Source organism: Gekko japonicus, unplaced genomic scaffold, assembly GCF_001447785.1.
Source record: "Gekko japonicus isolate JY-2015 unplaced genomic scaffold, Gekko_japonicus_V1.1 scaffold1515, whole genome shotgun sequence".
Taxonomy (NCBI): domain Eukaryota; kingdom Metazoa; phylum Chordata; class Lepidosauria; order Squamata; family Gekkonidae; genus Gekko; species Gekko japonicus.
In genome coordinates this window covers 44,455-62,551 of record NW_015166465.1, presented here as the reverse complement: position 1 = coordinate 62,551, position 18,097 = coordinate 44,455, and the positions used below count along the sequence as shown (strand labels likewise).

The window sequence follows — 18,097 nt, the reverse complement described above, 5'->3', positions numbered from 1 at the left end:
AGCTAGGACTCTAATCTGGGAGAACCAGGTTGGATTCCCCACTCCTCCACATGCAGCTGCTAGTGTGACCTTGGGTCAGTCACAGGTTCTCTCAGAGCTGTTCTCTCAGATCCACCGACCTCACAGGGGTGCCTGTTGTGGGGAGGGGAAGGGAAAGGAGTTTGTAAGCCACTCTGAGACTCCTTCGGGTAGTGAAGGGCAGGGGTATAAATCCAGTCTCTTCTTCTTCTTCTACCTCACAGGGTGCCTGTTGTGGGGAGGGGAAGGGAAAGGAGTTTGTAAGCCACTCTGAGACTCCTTCGGGTAGTGAAGGGCAGGGGTATAAATCCAGTCTCTTCTTCTTCTTCTACCTCACAGGGTGCCTGTTGTGGGGAGGGGAAGGGAAAGGAGTTTGTAAGCCACTCTGAGACTCCTTCGGGTAGTGAAGGGCAGGGGTATAAATCCAGTCTCTTCTTCTTCTTCTACCTCACAGGGTGCCTGTTGTGGGGAGGGGAAGGGAAAGGAGTTTGTAAGCCACTCTGAGACTCCTTCGGGTAGTGAAGGGCAGGGGTATAAATCCAGTCTCTTCTTCTTCTTCTACCTCACAGGGTGCCTGTTGTGGGGAGGGGAAGGGAAAGGAGTTTGTAAGCCACTCTGAGACTCCTTCGGGTAGTGAAGGGCAGGGGTATAAATCCAGTCTCTTCTTCTTCTTCTACCTCAGCCTATCAGCTCTGCCTTGGGCAGATGAACAAGGGAGCTGCACTGCACAGCTCCTAAGCAGATTCGATGCTGGGTGAAAAGGCGGTGGAAGCCAAGTTGTGTTGTGTTACCAAGTGGCTTGGCGGTGTTCCCTCTAAGCTGAGTTAGTGTGAGCTACCTCAGTGTTTTAGCCTCCGGCTCACACATTTTTGTCTCAGCTCAGGAAGGAGGGCTCCATGGCAAACTAATTTATGCATTAGCCAAATGGCGCACTCACAACTTGAATGCCAGAAGCTCACAAAGTAGAATTTTTGCTCACAAGACTCCGCAGCTTAGAGGGAGCGTTGTCCACAGGTCATTTTCTTCCTGTCGAAGAACCCCTATCGGCCGGATTCAGGTTTTTCCAAAACAGACCAGGGCTGTGGCTGGCCCTGTGGGCTCAAAGCAAACCCCAAACACAAAAGTCATGTCATGATTAAGGACCAGCCAAAATGATACAAAGGAATGTGTCACCTTTTGAGTGCACCATCAGGCTGTACCTGCTGAAGTTTGTGCACTTTTTAAAAAAAGGTGGCTTGGTCTTAATAAAATGTGGAAACATGGAAACAGAGAGCTGGAAGGGGACCCCAGGGGACATCTAGCCCAACCCCCTGTATAAGGCAGGGAATTCACAGCTGCCTCTCGCTCCCCCAGTGACTCCTGCTATATGCCCAGAGTAAGGAGAAAACCCTCCAGGATCCTTGGGGCAATCTGGCCTGGAGGAAAATTCCCTCCTGACCCCAAAAGTGGTGATCGGCATTACCCTGGGCAAGTAAGAAAGGGCCACAAGAGCTGAGCAGAGCATTACATGGCCAGTTTGGTGCAGAGGCTAGGAGCGCGGACTCTAATCTGGGGGAAACCGGGTTTGATTCCCCACTCCTCCACATGCAGCTGCTGGGGTGACCTTGGGTCAGTCACAAGTTCTCTCAGAGCCAGTTTGGTGTAGTGGTTAAGTGCGCGGACTCTAATCTGGGAGAACCGGGTTTGATTCCCCACTCCTCCACTCGCACCTGGCTGGATAACCTTGGGCAAGCCGTAGTTTTGATAAGAGCTGTTCTTGAAAAAAAGAGCAGTTTCTGTCAGAGCTCTCTCAGCCCCACCCACCTCACAGGGTGCCTGTTGTGGGGAGGGGAAGGGAAACGAGATTGTAAGCCGCCCTGAGACACCTTTGGGTAGCGAAGGGCGGGGTATAAATCCAATCTCTTCTTTTTCTTCTTCTTCTCTCAAGGGCAGTCCTCAGGAGAGCTCTCTCAGCCCCACCTACTTCACAGGGCGTGTGTTGTGGGGAGGGGAAGGGCAGGGTATAAATCCAGTCTCCTCCTCCTCCTCCTCTTCTTCTTCTTGGAGGCTGATTTTGCTTTGGACGAACGTAACAGTCTGCAAAACCCTTTTAACTTGCAAAAGTTCACACATGAGCAAGGTGATGACAACATGATTGTAAACAGAAGTCAGTATGTGACATGAATGAGACCACGGGGTCTTCTGGCTATGTGGCTGAGGACATCTGAGGTCAAGCCAGTTTTACCTCTGGCACTGGTGTGTCAACACTGGCTGTTAAAAGACTTTCTCTGGGAAAGCCACGAATCATCACTGTGTATGGGCAATAGGAGCTGCGGTGGCTCAAGTGGTTAAGACGCTGAACTGCAGGCTGTGGAAGGTCGGTAGTTCAGCAGTTCGAGACCCGAGTGTGCCGCATGACGGAGTGAGCTCCTGTCTCTAGTTCCAGCTCCTGCCAACCTAGCTGTTCAAAAGCAAGAAATTGCAAGCAGATAAATAGGGACCACTTCGGTGGGAAGGTAACAGCGTTCCGTGCGCCTTGGTGTTTAGTCATGCTGGCCACATGACCACAGAAAAGTCTTCGGACAGCGCTGGCTCTTCGGCTTTGAAACAGAGATGAGCACCGCAACCCTAAAGTCGGATTCGACTGGCTTTCGAGCAAGGGAACCTTTACCTTTTATGGGCAATGAGTACCTGTAACAACACTATCCAGTGGTTAAGAGCGACAGATTCTATCTGGAGGACCAGGTGTGATTCTCTACTCCTCCTCCGCCGGAAGCCTGCTGGGTGACCTCAGGCCAGGCATTGGTTTTTTCCGAACTCTCTCGGCCCCCACCTACCTCACAAGGGGACTGTTGTGGAGAGAGGAAGGGAAGGCGATGGTAATCTGCTTTGAGATGCCTTAGGAAAGGAGGAAGAGGAGGAGGAGGAGATTAGATTTCTACCCCGCCCTTCACTATCCAAAGTGGTCTCAGAGTGGCTTACCATCTGCTTTCCCTTCCCCTCCCCACAACAGACACCCTGTGAGGGAGGTGGGGCTGAGAGAGCTCTTTGAAAACTACTCTTGAAAGAACAGCTCTGAGAGAACTGTGGCTTGCCCAAGGTAACCCAGTAGCTGCATGTGGAGGAGGAGTGGGGAATCAAACCCAGTTCTCCCAGATTCTCCCTACACCAAACCAGTGTAGTGGTTAGGAGTGGGGTATAAAAACCTACTGTTCTTCTTCTATCAACAGAATTCGCACCAAAGGCACCATTGCCCAAGATTCTTCCCACGAAGTTTCCTCATGATCTGGCACCAACAGCCCTTTTGCAGCGTGGGCAGTGGACATAAAGGACTTAAGTGGAAAAGAAAACAAGAGCCAGCCGTGAGCAATCGTCCTGAAAATACGTTTAATGTCTAATTGTATACAAAAAGTGACAGCATTTTTTTCAAAAAAATATCAAATCCTGTATTTAAAGCCTCTTCACTACCATCATACGGCAAATATTTTTTCGTCATCTAAAAAGGAACGAAACAAAAATACAGCAGCAGGTGATATGGAGTCGCTTCCTACCGGTCTGCGCCAGTCGAGGGCGCAGCCTTCCGCTGACGCACGAGGCTCTGACGCGCAAGGGGCGGGAGGCCGGCGCCATTCCGCAGAGGGGCGGGATGACACCCACGGTTGACACTTCGGAAGTGTGACTGCTTAATTTCTCCATATTGTAAACAAAGGCAGCGAACGTCCATCTTAGAAGCACAAGCCAAAAAATAATAATAACCCCAAACTTCTCAGCGGCCTTTTTAAGAAACTCACGAAGAACTCTACAGGAACAACACACATTCCGCCGCATAACAAGGATCGGGACCCAAAGTCGCTCACATCGCAAGGCGGAAGGCTCAAAGAGTTTTACTACACAGCATTTAAACAACAACTTGCTTTTTTTTAAAGAAGGGAGGAGGGGGGGTTGCCTCTACGGGGGCTGGGTTCTCTCACGGGATCGGAAGGGGAAGGGAATTCAAGCGGTTCTCCTGATGTCGAGGGGACGATACACAGCGATACCTAAAGAAGACACCCTGGGATGTAAATTACCCTCTTACAAGTTATAGCCCCCGTTGTCCAATGATAAATCTGCTCCAGAGGTTTTTACGTTTTTGGACAGACTGTCCAGAAGAATCAAGTCCCTTAAATATATTTCGACTCACTGCAGTCCTCCCCTGCTGTCTTTAACAGACAACCGGACTGGAAACTGAAATGCATCTTCTCCCAGTTCGGCTGCTAAGGGCTTCCCAATATCCTGAAAGTGTCACTCAAGTTACTTGGCGGCCATAATCATAAGAACAGAAGAGGAGCCAATGTTGGATCAGGCCAACAGCCCATCCTGTTCAACGTCCTGTCACACAGTGGCCAAAAATACCAGGTGCCATCAGGAGGTCCAGCAGTGAAGCCAGGACACTAGAATGCCCCCCCCCCAAGCACCAAGAGTACAGAGCATCGCTTCCCATCTATACCTTGTGGCTAAAAGCCATTGATGGACCTCTGCTCCATATATTTATCTAATTCCCTCTTGAAGCCGTCCATGCTTGTAGCTGCCACCACCACCTGTGGCAGTGAATTCCATGTGCTAATCACTCTTTGAGTGAAGGACTTCCTTTTATCTGCTCTAACCCGACTACTCAGCCAATTCACTGAGTGCCCACGAGTTCTTATCCTATGCAAACGAGACAGGGGGGGGGGCGCAGTGTCACCACCCCCTATAGGGGGTGGTGGCAGTGTTTCCACACGGGAGGAGACAAGAGAGAAGAAGAGAAGAGATTGGATTTCTACCCTGCCCTTCACTACCCAAGGGAGTCTCAGAGCGGCTTACAAACTCCTTTCCCTTCCCCTCCCAATAGACACCCTGTGAGGAAGGTGGGGCTGAGAGAGTTCTTTCAAGGGTCTCGGGCTGGGGTCTTTTACATCACCTACTACCGGATCCCTTTAACTGGATATGCCGGGGATTGAACCTGGGACCTTCCGCATGCCAACAGGCAGAGCTCCTTCTTGTCACCTACTACCCGATCTCTTTAACTGGAGATGCCAAGGATTGAACCTGGGACCTTCTGCATGCCAAGCAGATGCTTTGCTACTGAGCCACGGCCCTCCCCAAAGCGGTGTCCGTGATCCTTAGAATCGGTAATATAACTAGGAGACACAAAGATGGGAATCTTATTAGACTGGCTTAACAGTATGCCAGGATTCAGATTTCGCAGAACTGCCTCACGAGAGCACCATGAACCTCAAGGGCTGACATCAGCCCAAGTTAGCTGAAGACAACACATTCTTTTGTTGGCCGCTCTCCCCTTCCTTCCTGCCCACCTAACAATCTCACGGGCCCAGCTGGACACGCACCTGCATTAACTGCCTCTGATTTAGCCGGGCAATCTGGCAACGCGTCCAAGGGCTTTTCTACAGTCTGTCAAAGCCTGCCAGACGCACTGCCCTCTTTTGGACAACTTAACCGCGTTACAGTTCTGTCCACCGCACCTCAAAGAGGACTCTGCAGAGCTGGGGGAAGTGCAGAAAGGGGGTCATCAAAACGATCGTGGGGTTGGAGCGCCGGCCAGAAGCAAGGCGAAAAGCACCCCGGGGCTTTCTAGTTTAGAATTTAAAAAATGGCAACTGAGTGGGGGACGTGACCGAGGCTTGTAAACTTATGTATGGCACGGAAGGAAGCCTTCGCCATTTTTCCTAGCCGTAGAAAAGAACAAGAGTCCAGGAGCACCCTCAAAACCAACAAAATCTGTGGCTGGGGAGGAGCTTTTCATCAATTGCTGCTCATTTCAGATCTCCGAATAAGTGAGCAGTGACTCACGAAAGACTCATGACTACGCTGCTACAGATTTTGTTAGTCTTGAGGGTGCTCCGGGACACTTGCTCTTTTCTGCTGCTACAGAAGAGGAGGAGGAGATTGGATTTATACCCCGCCCTTCACTACCCAAAGGAGTCTCAGAGCGGCTTATAATCTCCTTTCCCTTCCCCTCCCCACAACAGGCACCCTGTGAGGTAGGTGGGGCTGAGAGAGCTCGGACAGAAACGGCTCTTTTTCAAGAACAGCTCTTATCAGAGCTACGGCTTGCCCAAGGTCATCCAGCAGGTGCAAGTGGAAGAGTGGGGAATCAAACGCAGTTCTCCCAGATTAGAGTCGGTGCACTTCACCACTACACCATCTTGATCAGTCTCCATGGAAGGCACCACATTTAGCCGTACAGAATGAAAACCCATCGGCCTTGTGAAGAATCGCTCTAGTCTCCAAGACAGAAGGACAGATGGACTCCCAATTCTAGCTGTATCTGAAGAAGTGAGCCATGACTCACGAAAGCTCCTCCCCTGCCACAGATTTTGTTAGTCTTGAGGGTGCTCCTGGACTCTGGCTCTCTTCTACTGCTACAGACAGACTGACACGGCTGCCCACCTTGACCTCTCTTCTCCTAGTGCTAGAACCCCGGGCCACGCTATGAAACTGACGGGCCGCCGATTCCAACCTGGCCCATTTGGGTGCCTGCTAATTTGCACACCATGTCGTTGACCTGCGGGACTCCCTGCCACCAGATGTGGGAACGGCCATGGGCTCGAGATGGACTTAAGAGGGGACTGGGGAGATTTACAGAGGAGGGATCTGTTATCGGGCTATTAAGCCAAAGCTGCAGGGGGCCCTGCCGGCTCAGAGGCTAAATGCCCGCTTGTCAGGTGCCAGAGAACTGGTCGGCAGTGGCTTGCTGCCAGCGTGCTTCCCAGTGGCGTCTTACCTGGCACTGAATGAAACAGGATGCTGGATCGGACGGACCCTCGGTCTGATCCAGAAGGACCATTCTTACGGTGTTACACCTTAGATCAGGGGTGTCAAACGGGGGGCCGGATTGGGCCCCCAGAGGGCTTCCCTCAGGCCCGCAAGGGACTGGGCTGCCTCCTGCTTCTTCCTCCAGTTCTGCTGCTGCTGAAGCGTCATAACGTGCTTCCCCAGACTCTCTCAATCGCTCGGGAGAGATAGATCGGCAAGCTTCTGCTCCCCGCCCTGGGCTGAGGCCCCTCCCCTCCCCGACTGCTACAGTACAGGACATTTGGATGCAATAATCCAGAGCGAGATGTGTCGGTTATCAGAGACCGTTAAATAAACAAAATATTGCAAGAATGCCAATGTTTCAGGCATGTTTTTATTTTAAGTTAAAAAAAAAATCTTTGTCTTTGTGTCCTTTATAACGTTTATATCTCCGCTACCTGGCATGACATTTTATGACACGCGTGGCCCGGCCCAACAAAGTCCAATTTATGCCAAATCCGGCCCTCCATAACAAATGAGTTCGACACCCCTGCTTTAGATTCTGTGTGTGTGTATGGGCTGGGGGGGTTTAGACTGTGGGGACTCCAGCAGAGGAGGAAGAGCACAGCTTCCGAGGGATTCCACTAGAAAACTAAACCAAAAAGATTCAAAGAGAGATCAGGACCCAGCTATTCACCTTGCTCCTCTTCTTGCATCGGGGTGGGATGGGGGGGCAAAGAGCTGTGTTACCCAGCACTGCCCACACGACAAACGATATCCAGGAGCTGCCTGTGCGACTGCTACACAACCACATTCTAAGACACATCAGCTGTGGCTGCGTTTGCGACTCCGAGCGAGAGCTGTGTTTCCCTGCATAACCAAAGTGTGTTTTTAAGATGCTGAGGAAATGCAATAGCCCCATGAGAGAGGAGGCAGCCGCGACGGGAGGCATGCAGACGGCGTGCAACGGGCGTGGGAAAGCGCGTGCGAAACCGGCACGAAAACCAACAGAGCCGAAAGGTCCTTTTTGTTCACTGTGGGCTCGCTGCCACTTCCCCTGCCCTGCTGGCGGGAGCGGAGTTCGCTCCCCCTTCCAGAAGCCGTCGTAACGCTTCATAGAAATTCGAACTTCCATGACCCCCTAAGGAAGGTACTTCCATGGCATTCTAGTTCCGCCATTCCACTAATTCCCGGGAACAGAAATGTTTACTCTCAGCAATCCCCTCCTCCAAAAAGGATTTCCTAAAGTCGGCTTGCCCAGGTGACTAAAAATTATCTCCAGGTTAAGTTTCTTTACCGTATATGTAATTTTGTCCCCCCCCCCCCTTTTTACTTTATGGTCTGCTCACACGGCACCTGCCCAACTGGGGGGAAAAAAAACTGTGGGCTACTAACTTGTGGACTTGTTTGCAAGGCTGAGAAAACCAGACTGCCAATCCTGACCAATGCTCCCTCTAAGCTGTGTAGTCCTGTGAGCAAAAATTACAACTCTGTGAGCTCCTGGCGTTAAAGTTGCGAGCGAGTGATTTAGCTACTGCATAAATTGGTTTGCTCTGGAGCCGTCCTTCCTGAGCTGAGACAAAAATGTGTGAGCCGGAGGCTTAAAAAACTGTGAGCTAGCTCACACCAGCTCAGCTTAGAGGGAACACTGATCCTGACCACATTTAGTTCCTGATACCGTCCCGGAGGCCCCGCGGAGGGTACGCTTAAATTGGAAATTGAGCCTCCTGGTGAAGTCAAAAGGGAGCCCCCCTCCCCAAAGCCTTGCAGAGCAAAGCACATATCGCGACTGCAATGGTATCCAAAGGTTTGCCATGCCTGGCAGATTCGGTTAACTCGAAGCCACCTGAGAACAGACAAGAGAATTCTCCGACACAAGAAAGGCTTCCTAGGAGCAGACCTGGAGAGATCTGTGCCCCCTCGATTCATGCCGGATAAGACCTTTGGCAAAGCTGAGAACACACCACGGTTAAGAGCGAGCCAGAAGCCCACGTTTTGTGGAACTCCGACATGACGACCGCTCGTTTATTAAGCAGGGCTGCAGTAAAGTTAGGTTCTGGGCAGGGATGGACCCTTCTGGGCCCCTAACCCCCTCCCCTCGCTGAATCCAAAAGACAGATTATAGGAACGGAGTAAAAACAGGAAGTTAGTCACACTCAAAAGCACAAGTAGCTTTAGATCCAGATTGAAAAACAGGCCATCTCGGAAGAAGCAAAACCCATTACTTTTTATGGAAACCACAATATCAGTCGAGAGACGTCCCTCTCCCATATACATTCTGATGGCCTCGACACCCCCCTGGTCTGCCTTGCGTTTCTGAACTGAGCGTCAAGCATCCAAACCCCTCCCTGCAACAATTCCCCTCCCGCCCCAAACCAGGAAAAAGCTGAGCCCGATTGTGTGAACCCCCTCCCTCACCCCACTTCAAATTTCATCTACATTGCTTCTCTTTAATTGGTTGAATTACTGCGGTGTGGGTCGCGCACGTCTCTCCAAGAGCCCCTCTCAAAAACGTTGGATTTATGGCAATGAATAAGCAAAACACGGCTCAGGGGAGTGTACCAGGTCCAGCGACTGCCATAAAGTTCGGCGAATAGAGTGGTCGCAGCAACAGACAGGAGCAAAAGCAAGGACGCCCTTCCCGTGGCTCGATTCCACAGAGCTCCTTATTCACTGAGCAGCTTCCAGTGGACTCTGAAGACGGGCTTCCTTAGCTGAGTGAGGATCGCAGAGTTGGAGCAATTGGCTTGCTGTTCTCCATCCACCTTGACCGACGACGAGAAGACGGCTTCCCCGGCGGAAGAGAGTTTGGCTGACGCAGAGTGCCCCCTTCGCACCTCGGACGGCACGCGGGAGGAGGCGGGCGTGTTCTTCCAAGACTCCGAAAAAAGGTTACCAAACAAAAGTTTCTTTTAAAATGTCCGTAAATAGTGGGCGCGGGCAGAGACGAAGGACTTTGTTAGCCCCCCTCCAGTTCAGCGGTAGGGCTGCAAGAGACGGAATTGGGAAAATGTCGGTTTCTGCGGCACCAAGGTAACGACATGCTTAGGTTGGAGGGGCAAGCAGGTCCGTGAACGGGAGACAGAGGTCTAACCTTCAAAGATCAGACCCATCCAACTAAAAAACTGAATGCTTATTTACTTTTTTTTTTTTAATCAGTCACTATACGTAACTCAGTTTGCAAGACCTGAGCAAGGCTGTTAATGATAGCCAAGTGTCACCAGAGGCCTACTAGGCCCAGGGAGCCTGGGTAGCAGTAGGTGAGGCTGGGCCTACAACTCCCAGAAGCCCATGAGAGGTTTTGGAGCCAAAATTGACGGAAAGAGGAGGGCTCCTAGTGTCCTGGCCCCACTGGTGGACCTTCTGAAGGCCCCTGGTATTTTTGGCCACTGTGTGACAGAGTGTTGGACTGGATGGGCCATTGGCCTGATCCAACATTGGCTTCTCTTACGTTCTTATGTTCGTGTTGAAGTATTCTGTGCTGAATATGGAAACGTTATGTTTTTATCCTAAAAGATCTGTAAGTGCTAAAGTGCCTTCTGTCCTTAAGAAGCATATATTGTAATAAACTGGTTTTGTTTATGGACTCTCTCTATTGATTCAGTCCCTTGTCAGTCTCCACCCAACCAATAAAAGAACTAAAGGGGAATGGGAGGGTCCCAGAATCCTGCAAACAGTTATTGCCTTAGCTCCCGCCCCCAGCAGATTCTCTTCCTCTTCCTGTCTGGAAGAACGTCCCTTCTGCACTTTGGCCCCTTGAAGCTCTATGGCTTATCACGACCTTGCCTGAGGAGTGACTCTGGCTACCCATTGTCCTTCTCTGGCCAGGGCCATTTTCATTTCTGGGGCAGTGAACGGCTTTGCCCTGAAGAACTGACTTATGTCCACTTGCTTCCTTTCCCATCTGCTTCATATGGCCTCTGTGCCCGCACAGAACGTGAACTCAAAAACTACCCTCCGGGGCTGCAAATTTGGCATTAATCCTGGGGTGTACGGCATGTCATCATGGGAACGTTCTCATGTGTGATCTGAAATATAATCACGAGATTCCTACGAACAGTCCTAGCTGCACACCCAGAACAGGAAGTCCCCCCCCCTTCTGGAACGGGAAGCTGCTTCTCCCTGAAGCAAGAGGGGGCACAACGGCCAAGCGACAGCTTTGTTTCACTGCTTGTATGTATTGCAGTTGTCTGTGGTGGCGGAAAGCGCCGTCGACTTACAGGGCAACCCCAAAAGGTTTTTCAAGGGAAGGGAGGAACAGAGGCGGTTTGCCACTGCCTGCCTCTGCATAGCAACCCTGGACTTCCTCGGCGGTCTCCCATCCAAGTACTAACCAGGGCCGACCCTGCTTGGCTTCCGGGATCTGACGAGATCAGGCTAGCCTGGCCCAGCCGGGTCAGGGCAGGGTTATGCCACAGCACACTATTGTACTGCATGCAGAAGCACTGCTTCCAGGTAGCTACTCAGTTTTGTTTATTTACAGTGTCGACCTTTCTCACCGGGATTCAAGGCGGATTACACAGCTTTACAGCACTGTATTACACTGCTCTAGTCACATTGTTTTTAATGGAGACTATATGCCTTATGAATATAAGAAGGGCCCCGCTGGATCAGACCAGTGAGGGTCCATCTAGTCCAGCCGCCTGTCTCCCACAGTGGCCAACCAGTTCCTCTGGAGGGCCAACGACAGGGCAGAGAGGCCGAGGCCTTCATAGGAACATCAGAAGAGCTACGCTGGATCATACCAGTGGTCCATCTAGTCCAACCTTCTGTCTCACATAGTGGCCAACCAGTTCCTCTGGAGGGCCAACGACAGGGCAGAGAGGCCGAGGCCTTCATAGGAACATCAGAAGAGCTACGCTGGATCATACCAGTGGTCCATCTAGTCCAACCTTCTGTCTCACATAGTGGCCAACCAGTTCCTCTGGAAGGCCAACAACAGGGCACAGAGACCCAGGCCTTCCCCTGATGCTGCCTCCTGGCTCTGGGATTCACAGGATCAGTGCCTCTGAATGTGGAGGTTCCCCTCAGTCAACAGGGCTAGTACATAAGAACATAAGAGAAACCAATGTTGGATCAGGCCAATGGCCCATCCAGTCCAACACACTGTCACACAGTGGCCAAAAATACCCGGTGCCATCAGGAGGTCCATCAGTGGGGCCAGGACACTAGAAGCCCTCCCTCTGTTGCCCCCCCCCCCCAAGCACTGAGAATACAGAACATCACTTGCCCCAGACTGAGAGTTCCTATCTATACCTTGTGGCTAATAGCCACTGATGGACTTCTATTCCATATGTTTATCTAATTCCCTCTTGAAGCTGTCCAGGCTTGTAGCCACCACCTCCTGTGGCAGTGAATTCCATGTGTTCATCACTCTTTGGGTGAAGAAGTACTTCCTTTTATCAGCAATTTCATGGAGTCCCCACGAGTTCTTGTGAATCTATCTATCTATTCCCCTTTAAAGCTGTCTATTCCTGTGGCCACCACTACATTTTCTGGCAGTGAATTCCACATTTTAATCAACCCCTGCATTTCTTTTTGTCCGTCCTGAGCCTACTGCCCTTCGGCATCACGGGGTGCCCTTGAGTTCTAGTATTTCGGGAAAGGGAGAAAAAACTGTCTTTGTCCACTCTCTCTGCCCCATGCATAATTTCACCTACCTCTACCATGTCCCCCCCTTAGTCATCTCGTTTCTAAACTGAAAAATTCCAGACTGGTCAGCCTTTCCTCAGAGGGAAGGGGCTCCAACACACTCATCGTCTTGGTTGCCCTCCTGTGCATTTCTTCCTGCTCTGCAATGTCCTTCCTTCAGATACAGTGACCAGAACTCTAGGCAGTATTCCGAATGAGACTGCACCACAGTTCTATACAGGGGCACGACAATTTCAGCCGTTTTATTCTCAATCCCTCGAGCATCAGTGAGAAAGGCAGACCCCAAATTAATCCTCTGGGGCCCCCGTCTGAAGAAACAGCAAGACACGGAGAAGTTGGAAGTACTCACGTGAGGTCCACCAGGCATGGATGGAGCCCCGGCGGGCGCAGGTGGCACTTGGTAAGGATTGGGTGGCGTTGGGTACAGTCCAGGAGCCGGGTAGGAGCCGGCGTGTGGGGGAAATGGGCCCGGAGGCGAAGGTCCCCAAGGTCCTGGCGGGACAGCCCCCCACGGCACTGTAGGTGCGGCCCCCGGTGTCTGGGTAGGAGTGGAATATGGCGCTGGGGGTGGATAGGGCATGGTGGGAGCGGGATATTGGCCTCCCACTGTGGGGCCCCAACCCCCAGAGGGCATGGACCCCCACGGTCCGACACCAGTAGGGGGAGCTGCTGGGTCTGCCGGACCGCTGTATGGCCTCGGAAGCTCCGGGAAGGGCATATTGGGTGGAGGGTACTGCCCCGGGGGGACGGGCCCCGGGGGTGGATACGGACCTCCGGGGGGAGGGCAGGCAGACCCGGGGGGAGGGAAAGGAGCGGGAGCTCCAGGGGGCAGGGAAGGATACATCCCAGTTGGCGGCGGCCCAAACGGGACGGTGGAGGCGGATGTGCTAGGGGGCAGTCCGGAGGGGGCTGTGGGGGGAGCGCTGGGGGGGCTGCTCCAGGGGTTGGGGGCCGGCCAGGCTTGTGGGGGGGGCTGCCCGGGTTGGGGAGCGGGTTTCGTGGTGCCCAAGGCGGCGTTCTTGGCAGGGGAGCTGTCGGGTAAAGCATCCGCCAGCTTGAAAAACAAAACAAAACAGAAAAACGGGAATGAGACTCCATCACCGCTCAGCGCTGTATCAATTCACATCTGTTTATTGGTTCTCTAAACCAGGGGTCAATGTTCCCTCGAAGCTGCGGAGACTTGTGAGCCAAAATTCTACTTTGTGAGCTGCTGGCGTTAAAGTGGTGACCGAGCGATTGGGCTCCTGCATCAGCTAGTTTGCTCTGGAGCCCTCCTTCCTGACCTGAGAGAAAAAGGTGTGAGCCGGAGGCTAAAAAACGGTGAGCTAGCTCACACTAACTCAGCTTAGAGGGAACACTGGTCATGAGCATTGCTCCCTCGAAGCTGTGGAGCCTTGTGAGCCAAAATTCTACTTTGTGAGCTGCTGGCATTAAAGTGGCGAGCGAGCGGTTTGGCTCCTGTGTCGATTAAGTTTGCTCTGGAGCCCTCCTTCCCAAGCTAAGACAAAAATTTGGGAGCCGGAGGCTAAAAAACTGTGAGCTGGCTCATACCAGGGGAGCACTGCTGGGGACCCCTGGTCTAGTCTGTTTCAAGACCTATGTTGCTGATCTTGAAATGGTAATAGGGTTGCCAGCCTCCAGTTGGGCCTGGGGATCTCCCGCTTTTACAACGGATCTCCAGCTGACGGAGATCAGCACTCTTGGAGAAAATGGCTGCTTTGGAGGGTGGACTCTGTGGCCTTGTACCATGCCAAGGCCCCTCCCCTCCCCAAACCTCGCCCTCTCCTGGATCCACCCCCAAAGTCTCCAGGTATTTTCCAACCCAGACCTGGCAACCCTAAGTGGTAATCTCAATGCAGCTGCTTCCTAGGCCCAGACAAGACATGGGGCATATTTTGCAGTAACTTCTGCTACTAACCCAGAGGAGTTAGCCGTGTTAGTCTGCTGCTGCAAAAAGGTAAAAAGCCCCAGCAGCACCTTAAGACTAACAAACTTTTATTGTAGCATATGCTTTCGAGAAACACAGCTCTCTTTGTCAGAGGCATCTGACGAAGAGAGCTGTGTTTCTCAAAAGCTTATGTTACAATAAAGTTTGTTAGTCTTAAAGGTGCTACTGGGGCTTTTTACTACTTTTCTGCTATTGAGGCAGTGCTTTTCTGCTGGCCACCAGTCACAGAGGTCACTGGATAACTTTCCAGCTCACAGCCAGCGTTCCCTCTAAGTGGAGTTAGTGTGAGCCAGCTCACAGTTTTTTAGCCTCTGGCCCACACATTTTTGCCTTAGCTCATGAAGGGATGGCTCCAGAGCAAACTGATTTATGCAGGAGCCCAATCGCTCGCTCACAACTTGAATGCCGGTAGCTCACAGAGTAGAATTTTTGCTCACAAGACTCCACAGCTTAGAGGGAGCATTGCTCAAAGCATCTCCTCTTTATATGCCCATTTATTCAGGGACTCTTAGCAGGGGGGGAAACGACACAAAGAAAATCTTGACAAAAAGCTTAAAAAATATTGACACTTCCCCATCCTACTCAACATGATCTTTCGATATTTTAAATGTGTATACTGTGGGCCTACATACGACCGAGAGATTAGATCCTATATTTTTCTTGCTGCTTAGACACTTCTATTTGCTCTTGGCAGATGTGTTCCTTCAGGCGTCAGGGGCTTTCTGCTCAAGAGAGGCGTGAGTCTTGCTGGGGTGGAAAGCGCCTACCACCAGATGAATATACTTTGCAGTGGAGGACGCTGTTCCGTGAGCAGAAGCAAAGCACAGTATTCGAATCAAAGGAGGCGCAGAGCAACCTTAAAGCCAGAACACAGCCAGCTCTCTATGGCCACGAGGACGTATATGATGTTGCGGGCCCATGAAGAGGGTTTGGATGCGCAAACGTTTATACCCCCAAGCAATGCTCCCTCTAAGCTGCGGAGTCCTGTGAGGAAAAATTCTGCTTTGTGAGCTAGTAAAGGTTTCCCTTGCTCGAAAGCCAGTCAAATCTGAATCTAGGGATGCGGTGATCATCTCTGTTTCCAAGCCGAAGAGCCAGCGCTGTCTGAAGACATTTCCGTGGTCATGTGGCCGGCATGACTAAACACCAAGGCGCACGGAATGCTGTTCCCTTCCCAGTGAAGCCGTACCTATTTATCTACCTGCAATTTCTTGCTTTCGAACGGTTAGGTTGGCAGGAGCTGGGGCCAGAGATGGGAGCTCACTCCGTCACGCGGCACTTGGGTCTCAAACTGCCGACCTTCCAGTCTGCAGTCCAGCGTCTTAACCACTTGAGCCACGGCAGCTCCTGGCATCAAAGCTGTGAGCGATTTTGCTCCTGCATAAATTAGTTTGCTCTGGAGCCATCCCTCCTGAGCTAAGACAAAAATCTGTGAGCTGGAGGCTAAACAACTGTGAGCTACCTCACACTCACTCAGCTTAGAGGGAACACTGCCCCCAAGGTCTCTGTGGTGCTAACCTCTTGTTATGGCCATTGGCCCTATGTAATAAAATCGATCTTGTGGTGCTACTAGGCGCCTACCTAGGTCTTCTACTGCAAACCAACACAGCTACCCTTTGAAATGCAACAAAACTTGCAATCTGTCAAGTCAAACGCAGATCACTAAAGCCCTGCATCGTGGCTTACTGGATTCTTCGCCACTGCTGTGCTTCAGACTGGAGACACAGGCTCTACAAGAGGGGCTCTCCAGGGATTCAGGCCGAGGTCTTTCTCACCACCTACTGCCCGGTCCTTTCAACTGGAGATGCCGGGGATTGAACCTGGGGCCTTATGCGTGCCAAGCAGAGGCTCTGCCACTGAGCCACGGGCCCCTCCTTACTTAACATTTAACTTTGCCCAGGTTCAGGCTTGTATCCAGATCACTGGATACAACATCTGGATGGCTTTACTTTAGAGTCCCAACTCGACCACAGTTTTGGAAAGCTGCCTTTTTGGCAATCGGGTCAGGCGACTTACCGAAAACTCGTCAGTGGCTGACATTTTCCTGTAAAAGAGGAGGGGAAAAGAAGCATGTTTAATTCTAAACTCCAAAAAGACAGCATTCGCGGGAGTCTGATGGAACACGTTAACTGGGACATCTTCCGCCTATCGAGGACATCTCTCTCCGACTCCTCCTTCAAAGCCCTGACCTGGACAGCCGGGGCTAGCTTGACCTTGTCAGATTTTGGAAGCGAAGCAGGGTCGGCCTTGGCCAGTACTTGGATGGGGGACCTCCAAGGAAGACCAGGGTCACGACGCAGAGGCAGGCAAGGGCAAACCACCTCTGAACGTCTCTTGCCTTGAAAAGAAGAAGGGAAGAAGATATTGGATTCATACCCCGCCCTTCACTACCCGAAGGAATCACAGAGCAGCTCATGATCTCCTTTCCCTTCCCCTCCCCACAACAGACACCCCTTTGAGGTAGGTGGGGCTGAGAGAGCTCTTTCGAGGACTGCCCTTGAGAGAACAGCCCTGAGAGAACTTGCGACTGGCCCAGGGTCACACCAGCAGCTGCATGTGGAGGAGTGGGGGAATCAAACCCGGTTCTCCCAGATTGAAGTCTGGGCTTTTAACCACAACACCTATGGGGTCGCCATAAGTCAGCCGTGTCTTGACGGCACTTCCCGCCCCCCACTTCCTTCAGAGGGCTCAGGGCAGACACGGTTCTCCCTCCCCCGTCTTTTTTCGTCATTACAACAACCCTGGGAGGCAAGTCAGGGTGAGAGAGAGAGTCACTGGCCTTAAAACTGCCAGCAAGTTTCATGGAAGCGTAGGGGATTTTGACCAGAAAGCTGGGGGGGGGGGGGGGGGGGCGCACTAGGCACAGCCTCCCCAAAGTAAGGGGCTTGGAGAAAAGACGACTGAGGGGTGACATGATTGAGGTTTATAAGATTATGCATGGGAAAGAGCAGGTAGAGAAAGAGGTACTTTTCTCCCTTTCTCACAATACAAGAACTCGTGGGCACTCAATGAAATTGCTGAGCGGTCGGGTTAGAACGGATAAAAGGAAGTACTTCTTCACCCAAAGAGTGATTAACACATGGAATTCACTGCCACAGGAGGTGGTGGTGGCTACAAGCATGGACGGCTTCAAGAGGGAATTAGATAAGCATATGGAGCAGAGGTCCATCAGTGGCGATTAGCCACAAGGTATAGATAGGGGCTCTGGGGCAAGTGATGCTCTGTCTTCTTGGTGCTTGGGGGTGTGTGTCAACAGTGGGAGGGCTTCTAATGACCTGGCCCCACTGGTGGACCTACTGATGGCACCTGGTATTTCTGGCCACTGTGTGACACAGAGTCTTGGACTGGATGGGCCTTTGGCCTGATCCAACATCGGCGTCTCTTATGTTCTTATATGCTTGCAGCTGAAGACTGTATACATGCACAAGATGTTGGCCAACCGATGTGCTGTGTTGCTTGCGTGACTGCCTTGCTTCAAATGTTATTTCTTCCCCCAGCCCAAAAGCGTAGATTCTGACTGCGAGATACCTGGGCAGAGACTCTGCTCCTGAAGATCTGAATAGAGCCCAAGAAAAGTACAATGATCCTGGAACCACAGTATCATGAGAACGTAAGAGAAGCCCTGTTGGATCAGGCCAGTGGCCCACCCAGTCCAACACTCTGTGTCACACAGTGGCCAAAACCCAGGGGCCATCAGGAGGTCCCACCAGTGGGGCCAGAACTCCA

At 51.8% G+C, this 18,097-nt stretch overlaps 1 protein-coding gene across 1 annotated transcript; it reads right to left on the bottom strand.

Moving 5' to 3' along the window:
• Nucleotides 1-8,365: 8,365 nt before the first annotated feature.
• On the bottom strand, nucleotides 8,366-16,412 carry MAPK1IP1L (mitogen-activated protein kinase 1 interacting protein 1-like). The gene is made up of 3 exons (XM_015412099.1): nucleotides 16,388-16,412; nucleotides 12,773-13,477; nucleotides 8,366-9,758 (listed from the first exon to the last, which is right to left on the bottom strand). The coding sequence occupies exons 1-3, from the start codon at nucleotides 16,409-16,411 to the stop codon at nucleotides 9,747-9,749; spliced, it is 741 nt and encodes a 246-aa protein (XP_015267585.1). The 5' UTR covers nucleotide 16,412; the 3' UTR covers nucleotides 8,366-9,746.
• Nucleotides 16,413-18,097: the final 1,685 nt, after the last annotated feature.

Bases quoted from the DNA above. Each gene is read 5' to 3' on its own strand.
- MAPK1IP1L (XM_015412099.1), bottom strand. From the start codon at position 16,411: ATGTCAGCCACTGACGAGTTTTCG. The intron at 13,478-16,387 runs GTAAGTCGCCTG...TTGTTTTTCAAG, and splicing joins CAGCCACTGACGAGTTTTCG to CTGGCGGATGCTTTACCCGA.